General features: G+C 43.3%; 1 protein-coding gene across 1 annotated transcript in view; it reads left to right on the plus strand.

Annotated features, from left to right (window-relative positions):
* EXOC6B (exocyst complex component 6B) overlaps positions 1–24686 on the plus strand; it is a 1740488-nt gene that overhangs the window by 227391 nt on the left and 1488411 nt on the right. The window contains exon 6 of the mRNA XM_086960104.1: positions 6964–7168. Within this exon, the coding sequence (XP_086816230.1) occupies positions 6964–7168 (205 nt within the window). The remainder of the gene's footprint in view (positions 1–6963; positions 7169–24686) is intronic.

Genomic DNA, 24686 nt, shown 5'->3' on the forward strand with positions numbered 1-24686 from the left:
AAACACAAGTTTTGAAATACCTGTGCAATAGAACACAAAAGATCTAAATTGGCCCCTTATCTTCCAGTTCAAAAAATATCAAATACGGAGCCTCGCAGGGGGCCTCCCTGAGCCTCACCCTTTTCAATGCCTATGTATTCTCCTTAGCTGAGATTAGCATGAAATGGGACTTTAATATCTGCTCTAATGCAGATGATATGTAGCTCCTAATTGCCTGTGACGAAAGGCATGAGGATACCAAAAATAACCTAATTAACTGTCTCTCAGAAACAGCAACCTGGATGATGGAACACTGCTTGAAATTAAATGCTGAAAAGTCTGAGATCCTGCTTTTTGGTAGATCACACTTAGTCTGGGACAATACCTGGTGGCCCAGGTGCTAGGATCCACCCCAGAACCCAAGCGAGTTTCAAAAAAACTTGGGCATACTCATCGATAATGCACTGACAATGCAAGACCAAGTTTAAGTGATGTGTGGCTACTTTCTAGCAGACTGGATTATGGGAACGCGCTCTATGTCGGCATGCCAGAGTATCTTTTTTCCCCGATTACAGATGGTTTAGAATGCTGCTGCTAAACTGGTCTGCAATAAAAGCAAATACAGCTCGGCATCTAAAAGTCTGAGGGAACTGCATTTGCCCATACGCCAAAGGGCTATGTTCAAGCTCCAGTGTTATGCACACAGAGTGCTACATAAGAGTGGCCCCGGAATCTTGCAAGATAAAATCGAATTCTATTCTCCGACACAAAATCTGAGATCTCGCAATCATGCCCTAGCAAAGATCAAAAACTTATCAAGAAAATTAGAGCATGTGGTTGATCCTTCTCAAATCTGGAGGCCGTTCACTGGAACGAACTACGCTTAGACCTTCGCCTAACAGACAAATATTTGTCCTTTAGGAAGAAACTGAAAATATGGCTGCCCCCTAGAACATAGCCCAAGATACCTACTGTCATCCTTCGCTGAGCCCCCTCTCCTTTAAACTGTCCGGGCAATCGATATTTCCATATCAGGATAACGCTTTCCTAGCGCCGTGTTATCCCTCCGGTTGAATGTTGCACTATACAAATAAAAGGCTTCTGGCCCACCACTGCCTTCTGGCCATGGTTGGCACCAAGACACTGCTTCTACTGCCATTGGGCTCAGCCCTGAAACAGTCAGTCAAGCCTTCCGGCTCAGGACCGAGCTGAGAAAAACTACCTTCGGCACCAAAACCTTCAGCTTCAAAGGATAAAAAGTATACGTCCAGTTCGGCACCGAAAACCTAGGCACCTGAAACAAAGGATGCTCATCCAAAGCCTTCGGAACCAATCCTGGAGATTATGCAGGAAAACGGATTCTAAGCAGAAGAAAATCTACATCAATCCAGACACTGAGCACATAATAGCTAAACAGGTCCCACCTGCCAAAAGAAACATTCCTAAAGAGGGAGTATAAGTTACAAAATCCCTCTAAAAAGAGAAAAGACATGGCTTTCAAGCCCTGTCCACCCTTTTCCTCAAACCCCTCCTCCATCTGCACCACCACCGGGGCCAAACCCTTTAGACATTACACCACAGGGTTCTCCACACACAGCCTGATATTGATTATAGGGGTGATGATAGTCCACCACCAATAGATCCATGGAATTAATATAACATTGATCCTCCAATAGATAATGATCCTGACTTATACCCTACAAAACCATCACTTCCTGATGACAACACAGCATGCCAGGATGTAATTTCCAGAGCAGCATCATACAATGTGGTCAAACTACATTAGGAATCCTTAGAGGAGGACTTTATATTAAAAACTTTAGGAACCCTTTACGACTCTGACTTGCTGGGGACTTTGTGGCACTCAAAAGGATTTGATCGGTGGGACCTCATCGGTATTTCCAAAGTGGCGGATGTGATGGCCAGGGGGGAAATTAAATCGTTTGCTGCTCTACAGGCGGAGTTTCAACTGGGGGCCACGGAGTACTTTCGATACGCGCAGTTGAGGCATGCCCTTACGTCCTCCTTGCCTGTAGGTGAAAAAGTCCCCGAGTCATCCCCGCTGGAGGACAGGGTGCTGGACGGCCATATGCCGGACAGCGCCATCTCCCTGACCTACAAAAAACGTATCAATGTTCGGACGGACCTGCTGGTGAAAATACGAGGCCTCTGGATGAATGATGGGATTGAGATGGATGACGAGGACTGGCAGTCTGCGGTTTCCTCCCCTAAGGAAGTAGCGATTTCGGCCAGACTGCGCTTGGTTCAGCTGAAAGTACTCCACAGGGTGTATGTCACTGGCCCCAGGTTGATTCATATGGGGCTTTCCCAGGACGGCCTTTGTAGGAGGGGATGTGGTGCGCAGGCCACCTTTATGCATATCATTTGGGAGTGCCATGCCATAGCCTCTTATTGGGAGCGAGTGCATGTGGTTATGCGTGTTGTGACTGGGGTGGCTTTGCCTGCGGAAGCTCGACGCTGCTTGCTGAATGTGTGGGGTCCGACTGACTACAATAACGCTCAAACCCGCTGGGTCACCCTGGGGAATATGTTGACCGAGAGGGACATTGCCCAGAGATGGGGTGCTCCGACCCCCCCCCCCACTGTGAGTCTTTGGAAAACCAACATGGACTGGTGCATGCTCCGGGAGAAGACTGTCTACCTAGCCCGGGGTAAGCCCAAAATGTGGAGGCTGGTCTGGGGGGCCTGGAATTCGTATAGAGGTGACATTTGTGTGCCCCCGGAGATAGTCCAACCGGAAATTCGTCTCTCGCCATAGCTACACCCTCCACCCAGGTTTTCACGTGACGTAATCCTGTCTCTTGTTCCCCGTACACATGTGTGCTTATTTGATATGGTTATTTCATGATGCGGAAGTTCCCGCCTCTCCCCCTGGACATGTGCCTTACCCCTCTTTCATGCTTTTCTGCCTTGCCATCTTTCTCCCTTTCTCCCCCCTCTTATTCCCCTTTTCCTTCTTTATCCTTGTCCCTTTTCGGTTTTCACCTTGTTCATTGAGTTCACTTTTATAATATATAAAATTAAACCTGACTGCTCCTTTTACTGTTTTGTGCACACTTCCATGTTGCTTTATAATGCTGCCTAGCCTCCGGGATGTACGGCTGAATAGCGGTGTACTTTGAATTACAAATAAAGGTTTTCCAAAAAAAAAAAAAACTTAAGGAACGTCATATTGGACGGCATGATCTCTACTATGTTAAACAGCATGATGGGACAGGCTGATGATATTTTTAAAAGGCCCTGTATGGGCTCGTATTTTAACGCTTTCCTGCCTCTCCCTCTCATTCCATTTCTGGTTCGGAAACTCAGGCATACATCACTCACACTGATTCTAGTGGCTTCCACATGGGCTTGTTAACCATGGTTCACCACACTACTAGAATTGTCAGTGGTTCCAAACCAAAAACTGCTCCTCACTTCCAACCTTCTAACACAGAACCATGGAAAAATCAGACATCCAAGCCCCAAGGAGCTCAACCAGCGATCTGGCTTCTGAAGTCCTAGAGTTCAGATACCTAAATCTACCACCAGATTGTATGACAATTCTTAAAGAAGCAAGAAAACCTACCACTAGAGCATGTTATGCAGCAAAGTGGAAAAGGTTTGTTATATATTATAATTGCACAATGAATCCGCTAGATGCATCTATACAAAACACTATTTGCTTTCTTTTGCATCTACTGCGAGTTGGCTTATCATACACCACTATTCTACTACACCTTGCCACAGTAGCTGCATATCTGCAAAACAGACTACATTTATCCTTATTCATAGGTCCAGTAATTAAAGCTTTAATGGAAGGTCTCAAAAGAATACCACCACCAAGGGTACCACCTGTCTGGCACCTTAACATTGTTCTCACAAGGCGCATGTGTCCACCTTTTGAGCCATTACACAATTGTTCATTACAATTTCTTTCATGGAAGGTTGCCTCTCCAATCACTATCACTTCATTAAGGTGTGTTGGTGAGCTACAGGCATTAACCTTAGAATAACTTTTCTATCAACTGCATAAACATAGATTGGTTCTTCGTACAAATCCAAAATTCCTTCCAAAACTAGTTTCTGCTTTTCATATTAACCAATCAGTTATTCCCTCTGCCCGATTCGGTAACAGAAAGGGCTCTACACACACTTGATGTCAAAAGAGCACTATTATACTATATTGATAGAACAAAAGATTTCCACAAAACAATGTTTTGTTGCATTTGCTCCACCTCGTAAAGGAAATCCTCTCTATCCGATATTTCTAGATGGATTGTTAAAGGTATTTAAACATGCTATGTTAAAGCTAAAAGGACTATACCTCCTAGAGCACATTCTTTGCGCAAAATAAGAGCATCTATGGCCTTTTAGGTAACATTCCCTTAGCTGGCATATGTAAGGCAAATACATGGTCTACACCACACACTTTCACCTAACATTATTGCATGGATGTATTAGCACGCCAACAAGCTAATGTAGGACAAGCAGTGCTAAAAACACTTTTTAAAACAACTGCAGCACCCACTGGTTAGTCACCGCTTTGGGGGGGAATACAGCTATACAATCTATGCAAAGCATGTGTATCTGCAGCACACATGCCTCAAACGAATTTTGTTACTTACCCTGCAAGCATCTGTCCTTGGCAAGTAGAGCTGTAGATTCACATGCGCTCTCCCTCCTCCCCGGACACCTATGGTAGTTGCAGTTATTATTATGTACATTACATATGCAAGGTCATCTCTGTACTACACTTACTCCATTCTCACCCTCTTGCAGGAAAACAATCTAACAATGGAGTCGATGCCCAGGCGCACTATCATTCAAAGGAGGAGTTAGTTACCTTACCTTGTGACTGAATAAGACTTGTTCAAAGAAAAACAATTTTCAAACATCCGGACCCAACACTAGATGACAGGAGTATGCAAAGCATGTGACTCTACAGCTCTACATGTCGAGAACAGATGCTTACAGGGTAAGTAACATAATCCTTAGGCAGTATAAAAATGGTAATAAAGTAAAAATACAAAACAATAAAAAATCCAAGACAAATTAGGAAAACAGACCAGACTTTAATAAACTGAATGATGACAAAAAGGCAAGTATCCAATTAGGGGAACTAGAGAGATGAATTTTTAAAGTTTTAAGCAAAAAGTGCCAAAGATAGTGGTTTGGGTGGTCCAGGACCCAGGCACGATTTGACTCTGGCTGTAATGGAGCACGAGTTCGATACACCAACTAGGTTTGCCTTGGGCAAAGATTTTACTTTTAGACTTTCATCCTTTAAGTCCCAAATCATCACAGGAATATACAGCCCTCTAGGACTTCAGGGTAGGTAGTTAGAGATGCACAGGGTCCAAGGCAGAAGCCAAACGGCAGGTTTCAGTGCAGGTCCAGTTGCCACTGATCAGCTGGGCAGATCCACGAAGATGCATCTTTTAGCTCTTGGGAACCTGTAGCTTTAGAGGAGGTCACCCTTAAGACACTTGCAGTCAACTTCTTCATCCTAGGTACAGGAGAGAGCAGTTCCAGTCTTTCAAGGCTCTTCTCAGGTAACATGCAACATTTCCAGTCCTTTCCTTTTCTCATCTACCTCCAACCCTACCCACTTTAGGCATTTTCAAGATGGTCTTCTGTCACTCTAAACTTGGCCTCTGAGGGCTTTTGTGTGTGTGTGTAGTGTACTACTGTAATCCTAGTGTCGTCCTACATCAAAGTTCAGTTTGAATCAGTTCCCTCAATAAACCCAGAGACAGCAGTCTGGTAGAACACAGGGTATTCCAGAAACCAGACAATGTATAATACACAAGAATTGCTTTGGAAACCTGTTTCCCTCCTTTGAAGTGTGCCCCAAATGTTGTATGTAAAACCCCAGCAGACATGTCAAGCAGTATTTAAAGGCTGGTTGTTGTGGCATGTGGGGGAAGAGAGATAGATGTCCATTTTGTCTTTGGTAAGTACATTTCAGACTATCAAAAGTGAAATATCTTGGAATGTCATTGAACATGAACATGCTGCTCTGTCCACTGAGGTCTTATACAATTAAGAAGCGTTTTTGGCAAACGTGCCATTTCGTTAGAGGTTATGGTTGCCTCTGAAGTCTCTGGTTGCCCTGCTTTTTGGAGCCCAGTTTTAAGTTTGAGCAGATTTGCTTGTAGATCTTTGCTCTTACTGTTGTATTTAAGAGTTGTCGTAAGGTGTCCTACACGGTAGTTAAATGCTTGTGGAACCGATACCACTTAGAAACTCCAAGCTGATATTTTAGATATCCCCATGTTTGCTTTAAAATCCCAAACCCTCAATGTTTTTTCTACAATAGCGTGTTTGGTGACTTTGAGCCATAAACCTTTTGCATACCAAACTTCACTTTTCTTTCTTTGTTATTCTTTTTTGTATTTTTATAAAACAAAAGCCCTATTGAAAGTACTATTCTCTTCTACAAATATGTGTAAATCCTTAGGCTGTTTCAAGAATGTCTGTTGCAATGGGTAGTCTTTAGAGTTGACTGCTAGTTTTATGTGTAGCAGTTTATATCAAGTCTGAAGGTGAATTATTTGGAAAGGAATCGACACCAGATATTTCTATTTCAGCGATTTGTGCTGTAGAAAGGAATTTTTCTACTGTGAAGGATCTCTGGGAATCTTATGCAGGAGTGCTATACGTTGTGTAGTCCTCTCAGTAATTCTGTTCTATTCGGTGGCAAACTCCATATGTTTGCCTGTTTAGGTGTCTTTTAGATTGCTGGTCACTGAGGCTAATAAATAAGATAGTACAAGAAGCTAATTCACTAAAAGAAATTTGGGATTGGGTGTCAAAGGCTCCTGCTGTGGAAGAAGTGGATGGAATTGTTTCTTTGCATAAGCAAACAAGATTACTTGCCAAGAAGCATTTGTAAGTAAGTGCAGGAATATTGTGGAATAAAGCTTGTTAAATATTGTATGATTGTTCTCATGACTCCAATCAACAAACCTTTGCTTCCAGATATTACCCTGCCTTGAAATCCTTGGAGCACCTGGAGCAAACGCACCTGCCGCAGGTCAGCCATTACCGCTTCTGCAAGATCATGGTGGATAACATTCCAAAGCTGCGAGAAGAGATCAAGGACATTTCTATGTCTGACCTCAAAGACTTTCTGGAGAGTATCCGAAAGCACTCCGACAAAATCGGGGAGACTGCAATGAAGGAGGTAGGAAACCAGTTAATAGTACTGCTCTGGTGGCTTTCCCTGGCCTCTTTGTCTAGTGCGCACTCTTAATCTGCCCTCCAGGAAACGTAGAATCAAAGAAATATTATTTTTGGGAGTATCTGTAGAATTTAAACATATTATGCATTGCTGATTCTGTGTGTGCTGATGCTCTTCGCTGTTAATGTGATGTAACATGTTGGGGCTTATAGTGTTGTGTAATCGTGATTTGCATACATTTTCAAATGCAAACTTATATTAGTGCTTCAGTTAGCAAAAGTCTTGGGCAATTTAGCATCTGTGTCAATACGTTATACTTACATTGGTGTATATGTGTAGGATTAAGTTGATAACTGTGCTGGATAATCTTGTATGATGCGCTCGTATATTTGACATGTTCCATATATATGCTCTTCTGACTAGTCTCTACATGTGTCATGTGTACGGTCCGCTTGGGTTTTTGTTCATGAAGATCTTACCAATTATTCACTGCTAATTCATAACTACTTTTACACCTTTTGTAATTCATTCCTAGACCAAAACCCCAAGATTATTGATTCAGTCATACACTGCTATTGCAGAACCTTGCATGGTTTCAACTCTACTATCCTCTTTAGTGTGAACGTTGGTGATAACTATGCGCAGTTTTCTCTATGCATACCCAAGTTTCCTTATTTTGTGTGTGTACGTACGTGTGTGTACGTACGTGTGTACCCACAGTGTATTGTTCTGTTTATTACCATGTGTCAGTGTGTAGATGGCTTTGGTCATGCAGTCCCTCCCCAACAATAATAATAATAAATAGAATAATGTACTCAGCAGCTATGTACCAACAATATATGGCTTGCTGTATTTCATGTACAATAGAGCACAAATACTTCAATTGGGCAGCAAGATAAACTTACAGTAAAAGGCCTTGTGAATATTGCCCAAATGTTTTCTTTTGATTCAAGAATGTAATAGTTGATGTGTGAAGCAGTATTTTCTCAAGTTAGTTACACTGTACTGTGGTTATAACATGACCGTTGACATTTAAACTGCAGTAATCAATTTGTGAATTTGTGTTTTTAGTACAATTGTTCAGTTGTTTCAGATGTTATTTCACAGTTTCGCTTGCATTGTTATAGGATATTGGGGAATAAAACTGTTTATGTAAAGTTATAGCTTCTTTTACTCTTGCCATATTAACATATTTTAAAGAAACCATTGTACTTTACTCGAAAACACAGTCAAACGTACATGTATGGGTAAGAATTAAAACCAATAAAACAAAAAGCCCTGAAATTCCCAAGTGGTTAGCACAACAGTCCCCCAATTTGTACACCAGCCATGCAAAACCATGACTCTTATTTATGCATATATGTTGCGTAAGTTACGACTTTGGTGTAACTCTACAAGGTGTGCTTTCCCACCCACGGGTGAACTACGTTCAATACATCAGCAATGAATGTGAACAGATTATTGTAGCCCCAAAAAACACTATTTAGTGTGTATTGAACATAGAAACATTGCTTTTTTCTTACTAACAAACCCATAACGGTATCCGGGACACCGTGGAAACAGCAACAAACCTTATTTTGTTATTCACCGTATCTCACACTCTGTGCTGAGAAGAATGCACTTAAGTTAACAGTACTTTTTACTACAGGAACAATCTGTTTCTCGATACATCTCAAACAAATTCACATAATATTATAAAAACAACAAAAAGGCACATTCTAAATAGCGAGAATAAAATTAACATCTCTAACTTTGTTAAAATGTCATTTAAAATGTCATCTAGAACCTAACGTTTACTTCTATGTCCTATAGTAATGGCATGGAAGGCAAAGCAATTTGCAGTCTATAGTTTCTTAGGGAGAAGAGATGCGCTGCATACCTTGTTGACAGCAAAGACTGTCTTTAGCAGCGGAGGCGCGAAGACAGTGTTTACCATAAAGGGCAAACACGCTGCAGTAGCAGTCAGTCATTCTTCCGCTGGGACTCAGTGGTATGATCTTCAGGAGAGTGTACTGGCAGTAGAGCAGGTGAGACCATCTCTGGCAGAATCTCAGGCAGTAATCTAGGCGAAGAACCTCTCCTGATAAGTGGTCAAGTAGTCGTCCTTATATACTAAATCTTATCAGAAATTCGAATTTTCTGACATAAGTTTAAGAATGTTTGGCATAGATTATGTGGATCAATGTATGCATCCCAGATGTTTCCTTCTGAGCATATAAGGTTAAAGGATGACTAAACTGTTTTGCTACACGTCTGTATGTTCTCTTAATTAACTTTGACTTGATGGAAAGTAGACAATTTACCCAGACAACTCTCGAATTGAGGTTTGTATCTGTGTCATCAATCAAATGACTTGACACTTTCAGAGTTCTTAGAAAGATATAGTCAAGTGACATCTGCGTTTAATGGCAGACAGGACAATGATTCAGCATAAATGGGGGAGATGGCGACTTCCATTGTTTGAGAGGGGGAAGGTGGTGACCTCCATTAGCCAGGGTGAAGGCAGAGCCTACATAAGATAGTCGGACCTTTCGGGTTTTACGTCATATGACCTCTCCCACAGTCTGACAGATCACATCAGAAAGGGCATAACTGATCTTACAGACGACATGACACGTGATGAGACTATTAACATTATCAATGAGATGACTATGGGGATAGTAGGATTTCTTAGGGCATGTTATGTTATTTAATGATGTGCAATCAGGGGATTTTATTTATTTGTACAAATCTTGTCACGCCATCTGCATCGCTTTTGGTGTATATCAACCTGCTTTGCTTACAAAAGAAAAACAAGCAACTTTTCTTGGTTAAGTTGGGTTAAAGGCTGATAAATTGGATACAGTGATTGCAGGATCTGTATAAGTAGCAGACTACTGCAAATTAAAAGAAGCATCAAGGAATATTACAGATAACAAAAACTTTCAAACCGCATGCTTTAGCATAGTGTTCCCTGGCACTGAAGGAACAAGTACATTGTGTGGGGATGTGCATTTTGTGAAACTGCAGATGCTGTCACTCACAGCCATATTAGCTAATGGTTAGAGTGGGCTGACCCACTGCCCCATACTGTAGTGAGTGGAAAAGAAACCATGTATGACACAACAGACCAATGGATGTCTATATACAGAAGACACATTTTGAGCAAATATCACATCATCCAGATAGACCTATGTTTATGTTGCAAATGGGCTTGTTCCTAAGCGCAGTGCTTTCGTGCCCTGTGCTCTGTAAACTATATAAGCAATAGTGCCGGGCTGCCTTTCTTGTGAGAAGTGTGGCTCACTGGTTAGAGCAGGCAGACCCTGAAGCAGAGGTCAGACCCGGGACCAGGGTTCAATTCCCGACGCGGCAGGGTCTTGAGCTCAAATGTCCATGGACTCGATAATTCTCGCTTCGGTTCCTGACCTAATCATGGGTTCACACTCTGCAACTCTGGGCATTAGGCTTGCTTAATCTCCACAACGGCCCCCCGCGGCGGGATGCCTGGCTTTCACCTTGGGGATGCCCTGTAGGGGCTATCTCACAGGGAAAAGCCAGGACGGGTTCCCAAGGCAAGCGCTTAGAGACCCCTGGGTGATAAGCGCTATATAAATCCAATATACAATACAATACAATACAATACAATTAGTTCACGGAAGTTATTATGCCATCTTGATAGACACCCAGAGCCCATTTTCTTTCAAGATACCCTTTTAAAAAGTCCCTAACACAGACGGGTAGTCACATGTGCTAGTCATTACAGGATGCGCTACATTTTTTCTCTGTAGCTCATTCCACAAGACATTGTATAAGGGACAAATGTCAAGTTTTATTAGGAAACAAATATGGACAGACAAAAATTGTCCCCACATTGGGACAAGAAACTGTCCAAATCTTGATGGAGATCATTGTGCGCCTAGTTAACATCAAAGACTTAAATTTGTAGTTAATTGGTCTCATTTTGTTCTTAATCCCTAAATAGTGTTGGCTCAAGAGGCTCTACAGATGGATAGGAGATGTCTGCAGCGTACATGACGAGTGTATGAGTGGCTACAATGGATAAAGCCTGATTGAATAGGAATAGGCGTAATCCTCTGCACAGGATCCTAAACCTAGCGGTCAGACAGTGGCTGTAGAGATTTCTTTTGTCATACCCTTTGTGCATGTAGAAACACCTTTGAAGAAGGAATGGGTTCTCCAATATGTTTACAGAAAAATGGTGTCTGATGCCTGGTGCGGTAAAGAGACCAACCTTAGAGCTGAAGTTGGATACCACAAGTTCTTAGGGCACTTTTTGTAAAAAATAAAAAAATCATAGATTTAAATGGAAGATTATTCTTCCAGAGGTTAGGGCTAGAACATAAGAGTGTCTTCTGGCACAAGAGTTCCTGAATACGAGGATCTGCTGAAGACAAGACAAGCTTTAGATGAACACAAAGTTCTTCTGAGCCTGTAGCACTGAAAATTCTGGTCTGAAAATAGATACAATTGGTACAATTGAAGAGAAAGGGGAGTACAAATTGGTACAATTGAAGAGAAAGGGGAGTAAAGTAAAATGGTTTCTTCCTTGCTGCCCTAATAGTTTTCAGACTACCATGTCTAAAGTAGCTACAATTCTCATAGTATTTAGAGTGCAAGGCCTAACTAGTCCCTGTTCAGATAATCAAGGCAGGCAAAAACCAGACCACTAACGCTGTTAGTCTTCAAGGAGGGAAAAAGCAAGGAATTGCCTTTGTAATCCAACTAAATGTGAATTAACCCATATTCCACAAGAGCCGAATACAGGGGCGACATATAGAGCTCTTGGTCAATCATTGTGCTGAGCTGGTACACGTGTTGCAGGTAGACGGCATGAACCTCGAACTGATGGCGAGAGAGAGACTCCTCGATTTGCTGTGCATGGACACCTCTTACTAGAAATTCCTATACTGCATAGCCTTGGCCTCAAATTACCTTTGCCACTTGCGTATCGTTTGCATTATACAGATCTACTGGTAGTAGCTAGGAGTTGGTGTAATTGAGATGGATGAAAGGGCAGTGGAAAGAGATTGTCATTAACGTTATGATGTGGAAAGCAAAACCTAAGATAGTCCGCACGTTACTGGCAAAAAAAGAGGAAATTAAAGTGTGGAATGGAAGTAGTGAAGGAACTGTTCCAAGAATAGCGTTCAGCCACTCAGGAGCCAGCTCTTTGCATTCCAGTTTCTGAGAGCATTGTATAGTAGGTCAGCAATTTCAAATAGAGGATGTGCCCCAGCTGCACCCTGGTTGAACTTCACCGTGGAATGCAGATGCAACAAAGCTGGCTGAAGACATACCATTCATTCACCTTGAAGATGCTATCAAAAAGTGCATTCAAAATTTGTCTGTAAGATGTAAACTTTGTTCGATCCTGGCTTCGACTTTTTACAGTCAAACAAGTTTTTTAATCTCGTCAAGTATACGATCCTTGTTCGGATATATCTGTGAATTCAAACTTAAATTGACACGAATATTGGCTAAGAAAGGGGTTTGACTCTGCTGGGGCTGAACTGCATGGCCAACGTTTGCCGAACGGCATAAACCCTTGTTATACTGTGATTCCCTCAGGCTGGTGCACGCTGCGCAGGCTCCAAGGCACTAATCAAGCCGCTGCACTCGTGCTTGAAATTATATTTACTAGCATGAGAGCAGCGCGGTGATTGGCCGGAGCGGGCTAGTATGACGCTTGGTCGGGTCCTAAGATCCTGTGCCTCTGCTCCTGGATGTGCAGCACAGCACGGGTGGAGAGAGATGTAAGTGCGCATGGCGGTATGGCCGGCCTTAGACAGCTGGACAAAACGTCATGCGCACTTAGTGTACACTACTCCCCTGCGGTCATTATTGCTCCACCCCCACTTGGCCAACTTTCGTGGGGAAAGAAAAATAAAATGGTTTTATTGTCATTTTATTTTTCCCTGTTTACCCGCTGGCTCTCAGTGGGGAGGTGGCAGCGCTGCTGCACCATAGTGGAAGTGCGGCCGCAGATGACACTCCTGTGCTGCTGCTGAAATGACGAAGACTGGAGCAGGAAGACCAGCCAGCTGGGCTGGTCACTCAGTAGTTCATAGGTTGTATAGAAAGGCTCTCAGTGTTCCGTTTTTACTGATTTTTGTATTTATTTTTTTTTACTGCTAAGACAGACTGAAAACCATCTGTGTTCCTGTCTATCTGTATTTATTTTTAAATGTGGATAAAAACAGAAAGAGAGACAGATTCTTATGGTGGCTTAAACAGCTGTGATGTGCAGTGGCGGCTCTTCTGCTAAGGTTGCAGAGCGGCGCCCCACTGCTCTTTGAGCAGTTGACAAAAGGAAAACTATAATGGTAATAACAGACATTATCATTTCATTTTTCCATCTGTGTCTTGCCTGGTTGGGGGCTGGGCTGCACATCACCGGAACACTGGTGGCACTCTCTGAAGTGTGCACAAATGTTTGGCTGGCTGTCTCTGGCCAGCCAAACATTCATGCGCATTTTGAATGTTCTCCAACAAGGCTGCATTACAGCCTGGGCGGAGAACATGCATATGCCCCTAGTCCCTCTCTGAGCGCCAAACCACGGCGCTCAGACCAATCACAGTGCTGCTGGAAGACAGTGTTGTGATTGGCTGGGAGAGACTGGGAGCCTGGGGGCTTCCTTGTTCCTGCTTCCTTCCTGCTCCTGGACTCCACCACAGAGCTGAAGAGGACTGAGAGGAAGCGGCCAGCCTGCGTGCAGGTAAGTACTTTTTTTTTTTCCCGTTTAGCCTCCCCACCTGCCGCGCCTGTTAAGTAGCGGCCGCCACTGGTGATGTGTACAGGCATTATTGTAATATGTAGGGACGCTTTGCTGATTTGAGACTTTCCGTCAGGGATTGACCGCTTTTAACTTTATTTCTCGCGGAACCCGCTTCGCGGGTCCCGCGTCGCCAGAGATACTTTGTTGCAGCTGAAGGTTTGTGGAGGGAACGGCGAAGACAGTGACTCCCTGGGGCTGCGAGCGAGTGCGTGTGCTTCAACTGGGACTGCAATTCCCAGGAGCGCCCGCCAGCCCTGATTGTGAACACCTGGGCCGCTCTCCCCGACCCCTCCTACCCTTCCACTGAGGATTCTTAAGCACTTTCCCTTGTGACGGCGTGTGGGACGCTTTGCTGATTTGAGACTTTCCGTCAGGGATTGACCGCTTTTAACTTTATTTCTCGCGGAACCCGCTTCGCGGGTCCCGCGTCGCCAGAGATACTTTGTTGCAGCTGAAGGTTTGTGGAGGGAACGGCGAAGACAGTGACTCCCTGGGGCTGCGAGCGAGTGCGTGTGCTTCAACTGGGACTGCAATTCCCAGGAGCGCCCGCCAGCCCTGATTGTGAACACCTGGGCCGCTCTCCCCGACCCCTCCTACCCTTCCACCTCTTGTGTGTTTAATCTATATCGGCCATTAGTACTCCCGCAGCGCGGGAGAGCGCGCGGGAGAAGCCCGGGATAAGGGCGGGGCCGTCAGCGGCCGTCCGAGGCCGATCGAGGCCGGGCAGGGCTACTCCCTTTACATTTTTATTTTTGGATTCTGGTTCCTTATTCTTTTTTGTTTTTAATTGATTCCTGAGGTTATTAATTGAACTGTTTTGTTGACGATTTTCATTGTGATCTTGGGTATTTTATGATATTCCAATTATTTTTGGTATATCTCTTATTCTTGTTTTTTAATATTTGTATATTATTCTACTTGCTCCCACACCTTTTAATATGCCTCTTCGCTCTGGTAAAGTTAGGGAAGTGCAGATGTCTACTTCCAATGGGGTTTTTACTGGCACCATAGATCAATTCTTCCAGCGCACTACTCGCGTTTTGGAAAAAGAAATCGCCCTGGTTGAAAAGCGCCTATCGCTGGACTTGGTGACTGGTAAGCGTTCCTCACTAGGACCGATCCATAATGCCCGTTCCCCGGTCCCATTAACTGACCTGACAGATGTTGGTTTAAATGCTAGAGATGTTATTTCAACCACACTTAATCAGGATGTCGTATTGGTAGAAGATACTGGGGACCTTGACTCAGTGTCTGACAATTCGTTGGGAAGTAATTCCATCAGACATTCTCCTGTGCATAAGCCTAGCGAACTAGTAAACCAGCCCCCTGACAATACACTTGGTTCTGTTATTAATACTCTCCCAAAGTCATTGGAGAACCAGTCCGCTTGTAAAATGAGCAAAAGGAAAAGAGAGGATTCTATCCATAGTGAGGGTACTCCGCATCCGAAAAGCCCAACCCCTGCTGTCATTCCTCAACCCTCTTTGCCATCGAGATTTTTAGAACCCCCAGGGAGCATTAACGCTGCTGATTGTGGCATTGAAGCCACCTTATTGGGGAAAATTGAGTTTCTGGTCAAATCATTGCTACTACCTATCTTTGAAAGAACAAGGCTCCTAAATGATAAAATGGACCTAATGGAAACATTAATTAAAGAAAATATGTCCATTTCAAATAATTTATTACACCGCTCTGTCTTGGTAGTGCCACAAGTAATTCCCCCTGAGCAAGTTAAGGACGCAACTGATGGGGTCATAAGAAAATCGACTGGGCCATCAATTGCCCCAAGTGCTTCTAATCAAGCAACTAATTCTGGACATACCCAGGTTTCTGTAGTAAATAGAAATAGTAAACCCTCTACTGCAAACAATTCCATTCCCGTTCCCAGTACCATACCTAAAACCCCCAAGCCTGTACCTAAAACTAATCCAGCCAATAAAAAGCCTGGAACGGGTAGTACTAAGCGTAATGTGAACCTTCCTCCGGAATCACTACCCTATACTGTTATTTTAACTGGTGTGGCTCCCTTGGAAGTAGGTAAACAGGAATCTTATAACTAATTACGTAACAAAGTCAACTATTGGCTTAATAAGAACCGACCCCTACCGCACCCCACGAAGGCAGTTATACTCAATGTCAGAAGAGTAGAGTGGGTTGGATATAGTAAAAAAGATTTAGAGGGTGACTGCATTGTTATTAGTTTTAGAGAACCTTGGGTTGCTGAACGTATTTGCAGAGAGCCCAGATTTGGTCGCATTGGTGATGTACAGACCCTATCATTACAATATTTTTACCCAAAAATTAATACTGTCCCAAACCACAATCATTTCCCTATTGGGAATGGTTCAAGAGATTGTTTCTTTCCTGATGTGTCCATCCATCCTTTGTTCCGGCCTCACCTCTCGAATCGATTTGCTCCACTTAGTTGGCTGGATGGAGTAGATTGACATGATAGTGGATTAATGATTAATGACCAGGGACATCTAGGTTTGACAAAGGTTATTTCACCCTCAATTCTAAATTGTACACGGGAGCTAGTGGAAGATGTCATCTCCCCAGGAACTGATGTGGTGGAAATTTTGGACGATCACTTGAATCACAATTCTCCTGTTGTTTCGATGGTAGAAGAATATACTGAGGGTATGTGTTCTATTGTGTCTAATATGTCGTGTGAAGGTCGAGTTGAATTATTAGACCTACCAGTTCTTTTATCGACTGATCCCCCATGTGAGCCTGGAAACTGTTTAAAGGTACTGTCCTGGAATATTGCAGGGCTAAGGGGTAAAATGGTCGAGATTGACTGGGGGATTTTTGTAGAGCATTACGATGTCTTGGTTTTTCAAGAATCTTGGTCAATGGAAGCACTTTTCCGGGTGGGCTTTTTGAACTTTTACAAACCAGCTCACAAAGGCCCAAGGGGACGGCCGTCTGGGGGGCTTGTAATTTGGGTTCGCCAATCGCTAAATGTCAGGATATATGAGTTACCAACTTCGAATGATGATCTCATGGGTTTGAAATTGACTAGGGCTGGAACTCGGGATCTATTCTTGATCAATGTTTATGCAAGGGGAAGACCTGGGGGAAAATGCCCTGAAGTGATGAATGATCTTGAACTCCTGTTAAATGACATTGGTATTGACAATTGTGTAATGTTACTGGGTGACTTGAACTGTACAATCGAGCCCATATTGTCTATGGATGATGGTTGCTATGAGGAAGCAGACCAGCTTTGGAACATTCCCAGCCTAACTCTTCCACCAGTTACTAAAGCTACAGAGGCAGTGCTACATTGGCTTGGGCTATGTCTAGAGTGGAATCTGAGGGCAGCCAATGGGAGGTCCAAGTCTGACCTTGTAGGAAATCCCACTTTCGACAATGGTTATAGTAACAGTCGTATTGACTACTGCTTATTTTAAATGGAGTACTGGAATCTTTTGGTAGATATGAAAGTAATCGTACGTCCCGAAAGTGACCATAACCCTTTGTCAATCACGTTAAAAATGGAACTGGACATAGTTAGAAAACAAAATGTTGATATCTATACAACAGCGAATGCAGTCCTTAGTAACGATTGTCGTAGGCTTCGCTGGGATATGATTGTGGAAGACCCTAGAGTTCTGTCTAAGATCTCCAAAGATGTCGTATTGGCTACTGAAAAGCTGGAGCTAATACTGGCAAATAGGGGCATTCTTGATCAGGTAGGCCCAATTCATGAATCATTATTTACTACAATAAAAACCCAATTTACGTTTAAAGGTGGTCTTAAACATAAAAAAAAAAAAAGGTAATCTGGGGGCAAAATGGTATGATGCGAGCTGTAGGAAGGCGCGTAATCACCTGATATCTGTAATTAAAACTAGGGATACTCAGACAATTAAAGCTGCGAGGGCGGAGTACAGAAAAACCCTAAAACTTGCCAAAACTATATGGGATGATAATCGTTGGCAGGACCTTTATGAGGCCAGTCTATCAGGTAATCAATTGAAATTCTGGCAGGTAGTTAAATGGGGAGGATGTGGTGATCAGCAAACACCAACTAACCATGTCTCTGCGGATACGTGGGTTGAGTTTTTTTCAGCCCAGTTTTGTGGTAAGCAAATAAATGATAATCCTAGCGAGGAGGGAATGTTGATTCTTCCACGGTTGGTGAACGGCGGACATGTGGTTTTTAGTGAACGTGAGACGGAGATAGCAATACAATTAAGTAAAAATGGCAAAGCACCCGGGATGGACTGTGTCCCAGTAGACCTTTTTAAACATGATATGGAAAATTGGGTCCCGTATATCACTGCCCTGGCTAATGCCATTGCTTTGGGAGCAGATATTCCGGTATCTTGGAGAGGGGCAGAGATCCTCCCAGTACATAAGAAAGGAGATAAGTCTAGTGCGGCGAATTATCGCCCCATTAGCCTTATCGACGCACTACAAAAAGTAATGGCCAGATTGCTGTTAGGCAGAATACAGGCATGGGCGAGGGAAGAAAATATCTTGTCCCCATTACAGGCAGGCTTTAGAGCCAACACAAGCACTATCGACCAGGTAGTCAGATTCACCATGATTTACTGGAAGACGGTGCATCTAGGAGGAGGTACATTATACGCTGCGTTCGTAGATTTAAAATCTGCGTTCGACCTGGTCCCTAGAGATAAGATGTGGTTGGCACTTAGTAAAATGGGAATGCCTCCTGATTTATTAGACTTAACGATTAGGTTACATAATCATAATTTTGCGAGAGTGAGATGGGGATCCCAAAGCCAAGTAACGGAGTCATTCCCTGTTACGCGGGGAGTTAGACAAGGGTGCGTCTTGGCACCAACCCTTTTCCTCCTTTTCATTAATCAGGTAGTGGAGTTCCTTTCGTCTGTTTCATCTGATGCCCCTGTATTGGGAGGGACTAAATTCCCACTTTTAATCTTCGCCGACGATACCCTGATTCTGGCCAAAACCCAGGTGGGGTTGCAAACTGCCATTAATAAATTCACGGAGTTTTGTAATTTAAATGATCTGGAGATCAATGTCTCGAAAACCAAGTTTATGGTATTTACAAAATGTAAACCACGTAGGGGATATGTTACCATGAACGAAGTATCTTTAGAGCAAGTATGGGTAATGACCTACCTAGGCGTATCTATTGATTATAGATTGCGGTGGAGAGAACAGATTGAGGCTATGTGCCTCAAACTAGCTAGGTTATCAGGGTGTCTCGTGAAGGAACAGCGTTGCTCCCTCACGAAAAGAGTACTTCCTGCCTCGAAAATCTATAAAGCCAAAATTAGTTCGGCAGTTCTTTATGGCTCTGATCTATGGGGTCATGCTGATCTTGCACCACTAGATAAACTACAGAACAAATGTTTCCGAAGCTTGGTAGGTTTACCGCCCTCAACCCCAACAATCCCACTATTGCTCGATATGGGCTGCCATTCTCTTAAAAATCAAGCCCTATTTAGAATGGTTGCTTTATGGAGAAGAATTTGGTCTACCCCAGAATTGATAATGTTTGCTAATGAGCTTCGGGAGGTTCAACTATCTTTTGGCTCAGGATATATACCCTGGTTCAAAAGTATCAAAGCAACCCTCCTTAAGATGGGTCTACCATTACATTGGTCAGATCCAGGTAATCAAACCTTTCCCTCAAAGAATGAGTTTAAACAGTTGTTCTGGTCAGTTGTTAAAAAAGATATGATTTTACTTTCAGCTGGTTCTTCACTTACCAGTTCCTTCTTGCTTTATAAAGTAATTCCCCAACTTGAGACGTATTGGGATAACATCACCAAAGGCCTAGATAGAAAACTCTATCATCAATTCAGAGTAGGCACCTTACCAATTAGGGAATTTACTAACAAATGGCAGAATAGTCTGAAAATGTATTGCCCCTTTTGTTTAGAAGTTAACGAAACTGAGAGCCATTTCTTATTCGAATGTCATGCCTATCGCGCACCCCGCCTGAAGTGGCTCAAACCAGTCTGTCAACGAACAAAAACACGGGTGTGTAAAGAAGCAATACACATTCGAAGAACTAATACAGCTGAGTGGGTGTCTATTGGTTTGGCAACATTTCTTGGATGGGCTTGGGTAATCCGTGCAAGGTATATCAAAGAAGCTAGCAAATAGCGTCCATTATTAATTTATCTAGATTATTTTGAAACTGAAATTGACTGATTATGTTCTGGGACATATTGCCTGTTATATTCGTTGGTTCTAACATTGTGTATAATGGAAACTGTTCCAGATATTGTTGGTATGGTTTCTTGTTGATAACTGCTAAAGGAAAAAATGTATTAAGTGGTTATTTGCTTATATTAAGGTTTATTCTTTTTAAATTTTTGCTTTTGACTAATATTATTCTCTTGTTTTTTTCTGTGAATTTTTATGTATGTTATGTCTTTTATGAAGGAAAACTTCGAAATAAAGACTATAAAAACTGAAACTAAAAAACTGTAATATGTAGGTGTTTCCTATGAATCTATTGATTTATCATTTGAGAATTCACAGCATTGAAGCTTGCCGGTATTAGAGTATCAGTATACATTTATTGATTAAATGACCCTGTTAATATACTTGTTTTAGCTCAATTTTATAACCAATCCAAAAATAAATATGAATAAATATTAGTAAAAATTCTCCAAAATAAATATGGATCAATAAGACAAAAATGTCACAAAATGCTTGCCATAAAATCTGGAGCCCTAGCTGTAAATCACAGACAATCGATTAGTGATCTATTCAGCGACCCTGCATTATCAACCTGTATATGGCACACGAAGATACTATGATACTTTCAGCAAGAAGGATCATCAATATGGCTATTCATTGATCTTGGCTGTTCGAAAGAAAAATAATGTCGAATGTTTTCTGTGATTGCAACCGATGCACTGTATACCTTCTGAAAATACTAATAGTTGTATTTTATTTTAAAGTATGCATCTGATAGTTCAAAGCGTTTCATAAGGTATCAACAGGAATCTTTCTAGGCATCAGTAGCCTTTGTGGAATAAGCCACATTGGTCCTGGGTTGAATGAAATTCTGCAATATTTGCCACCAGTCCTGTAGGTCCCCCGATCATTGAGAATCCCTTCAGACCCATAGCATTACTTTCTCTTCAACCAGTGTCTGTTCAGATATGTTTTTCAGCCATCGCTAAATCAAAGGCCCATTTTTTGAAGCCTGTGTTGCCTTTTTGTTATTGAGTGCGTTGCATAGCATAAATGGCGAAATTCAGTCATCTGACGGGTTTGTATTTACGTAGCCACTAATCTTTGTATTTTCTTCAATGAGTGATATCCATAATGCATGTCTCTGTGTGTGTGTGTGTGTTTTATATATATATATACATACATACATACACATATATCCTTACAGAGGGAGAGAGACGCATACACTCACTGTGGAAAAAAAACTTTATTTTGTCAGTTTTATAATTGTGGACATTTGAATCTGACTTAAACGTGTTTATTTTTACGGAGAACATTTCAGCGTTTACTTTTGCCCTCGTTTTTGCTGATGTTCTTACCGTTTCACTTGAGAATAAATTAATTTCAATCCTGAAAATTTTTCTGTTTTTGATTGACCGGCCTCGGTGCTTGCGGCCCCCCTTGGCCTTCCCTGGTGGCTTCGCTTCGTGCTCAGCCGAGGTCGGCGTTGAGTATCACGGGCCCCCTCTCTCCCCAGAGGTCATCTCGGTAATTACCGCCGCCTATTAACACTTGGCGCTCTCGGCGCTATGCCGCTGTATATTTTGACTTGCAAACTCTGCGCGCTGACGGTAAGGCCGCACCGTGTGTCAGATTAGACAGAGAAAACCTTATGAAGCTTTCGCCAGCGGGGGCCAAGAACAACCAAATCGGAAAGTCATTATCGGATAGGGTTTGACTCGGGGCAGCCAAAACATCCCGGCCGGCCCTAAAATAGAGGGATGGAGCGCGCGCGCCGTCCAGGGCCCGACGCCAGCTGTCACTGCGCGCAGGGCCCAGTTTCCAGCCTGAACGGACCGGTGTGCTCGCATTATTATGTCTTTTTTAAAACTGTTTTCTGCTTGTCTTGGAGACGCCGCTGTTTTCGTGTGCCAGATAAAACAATTGTGCGGCGTAAGGACAGAGCGGCTGCGCCCCTGGCCGAGATGGGGCGTCCATTTTCTTTCATCCTGCTTGTGCGCCCTGAGACGGGGCCTCGTTTTATCACCGGTTTATCCTGAGGCTTCGAAAATAGCTGTTAAATTAGAGTGCTGCTTTTATGACTGGTCTGCTGATAGGAACGCCTAGGCATTTTTATAAACAAAATGAACCCTTGCGGACTAGACCCTGGTGTTAAGTGTATAATAAATGGAGGCGTGCCAGGGGGTGACCATCTTTGTGCCCCCCCAACCCGCTGTTCCTGATTCTGGACTGCCTGGCCAGTCTACACGTTGAAGATAGTCTGTTAATTGTGAAGATTGGCACCATTATTGTGTGAATGTACCCCGGGAGTAGGGTTTACAGAGAAATGGAAGAGCTGAACAAGATGGCGGCCACTGAGTGAAGGAAGCCTACTGGAAGCAGCCTGCGGGCATTTGTTAGTGGGGCACACGTGGTGACATTTCTCTAGAGTGGAAAGGGCTCCCTGGGCCAGGTGCCTCGCTGCGCAAGGGCAGGACACGAACGTGGCATGGAGGAGTGGCGCTGAATCGCCCCTTTCCTCCTTCGCCCCCAGCTACTCCAGCCTGGCGGGGCTGGGGAGGGTGAAGCTGGAGGCACGCAGGTACTGAATTGGTTAGAGGTCTGGAAGAAATCCTTACAGCTCTGGGTGAGGTCACTGCACAGCGGAGGAGTAAGGGAGAGAAGGCTGCTTGTGATGTGGAAAGCAGGTTTGAGAGGTTGCCGCACGGGGGCTCATTTAAGACCCGGACCCCTGACTGGAGAATGTGGATACTCGGCTGGTTTGTCTGCTGTGGCATTCCTGGTCCTGTTGGGCCTTCGACGTGGCGCATCTAGTGGAATGGTCCAACTTGAGGCCAGAATTTCTTCAGCCAGTAGTGGAGCAAAAAGCTTACAGACTTTGTTTGAAAGGGTTTAAACTGTGTTTCTTGGGGACATTGAGAAAAAGCACATTCTGGTCTTCCTCGCAGTTGGCCTCAAGACCAAAGACAAGAGACCGCTTCGGGCGATGCAGTGTATTTTTTTGCCTTTGGGATATCGTCCTTGGAGTGGACCGTATCAGACTGAGGGTGATCCAGGAAACCACCATGGCTTCCCCATTTACAAGGTAGACTGGTCTTATCCACCCAGTCTTTTGGTAAATCTGGAGTTCTCTGGGCAGCTCACATTTTTGCTACTTGTGGCTTCCTCTTCTGTATTTTTTCTCTGGTCTACATGAGCCTCCTGTGGTAGCTGCCTTGTATCTTGCAATGGACACGTGGGCATGTGATGGAGAAGGTGCTTTCACATGGCCTCTTTTTAATTTTTTAGAGGAAGTGTGCTAATCATCGCACATTCTCACTTCTATTACTACAGTGCATTCGTCAAATTCCTTATTACCCGGTTCCGTGAAAGTGATGAGGAAACACAGATTGATCCTGTATTCACCAAAAAAGAACTCTACTCATAGTCACAAGGAGATTTATATATATCAGTCAAACCTTCATTGAGCGGCAACTCATCCGTTAGGGTCTCGAGGCACCTGTAGCTACTGCAAGTGGTATCTGCCAACAGCAGCCGCATCTATGTACAATTCAACTACGAATGATATCCATCTACTCAACTACTTCGGGGATGCAGGGACATCAGCCTGGATAGGAGTGTGAGAAGCATGTATAGGTTGGACAAAGGTGCACTTCACACTGTAGAAGGTCCTTGGGTAAACAAAAAAAAGGGAGATGAGCCTGTCTCATGGTGGGGACAAACTCACATTGTAAGGACTGCGACTAGGATGACGGACTGGAAGGGTAATAGGCCAGTTATTACCATTCACTGTTGAGTGTGGCGGTGGGTCATCACTCACTTAAGATGTTTCATTATGTCTCAATTGATATCATAGATGATATTACTGTTAGTACACCTACTGCTACTGTTATGCATTTTATGGGATATATTTCCTGGTTTGATAGGTTGTCCTTAGTAGTCAGCTGCTTATCATGATTTTCTATCAAAGGTTACGCTCTAGTGGGATGGTACCATTTTTATTAGTAACACATATTGTGAGAAGGTGGCCTGATATGCAGTGCTCACTATTCTAGTGATCACTATGTATCAGTACAACAACCCTTATTGATGATTGGTTGTAAGTCAACCTTATAGACCAGCTATCCTAGTAGCGTGGATACGAGCAGTCTAAGGCTAAAGACTCGAGAGGGCGTGTTAAGCCAGCTGTTATACCACACATATACCCCTTGAACACCAAGTGAAAGGACACCACACAAGTGTCATGAAAATAAACAGTGTATTTATTAAGATCACAACAGCCCTGTACTCTTTATGAGGACAGGGTACTAAGCACAAAACAAAACTCTTACGAAAATACTTAAGTTAGCACAGTATATACAAATGCCCGAGGGGCACGGAAAACCATATACTCTGAAAGTGGAATGCGAAATTACTAGCAGGTAAGTACAGTACTAATAGGCTTTGGAATCGCTAGGACTTGACTATAGAATCGTTAGATTACTTCTAGGAGGCCCAGGGGACTCGGGTGCAGAGTGTGCACTCTCACGCGTGATGCGGGACAAAGTCTATGGTAGCTAGTAAAGACAAAGTTAGTGTTCTCGGGCGAA

The sequence above is a fragment of the Lissotriton vulgaris genome, chromosome 3_1 (genome assembly GCF_964263255.1).
Source record: "Lissotriton vulgaris chromosome 3_1, aLisVul1.2, whole genome shotgun sequence".
Classification (NCBI taxonomy): Eukaryota; Metazoa; Chordata; class Amphibia; order Caudata; family Salamandridae; genus Lissotriton; species Lissotriton vulgaris.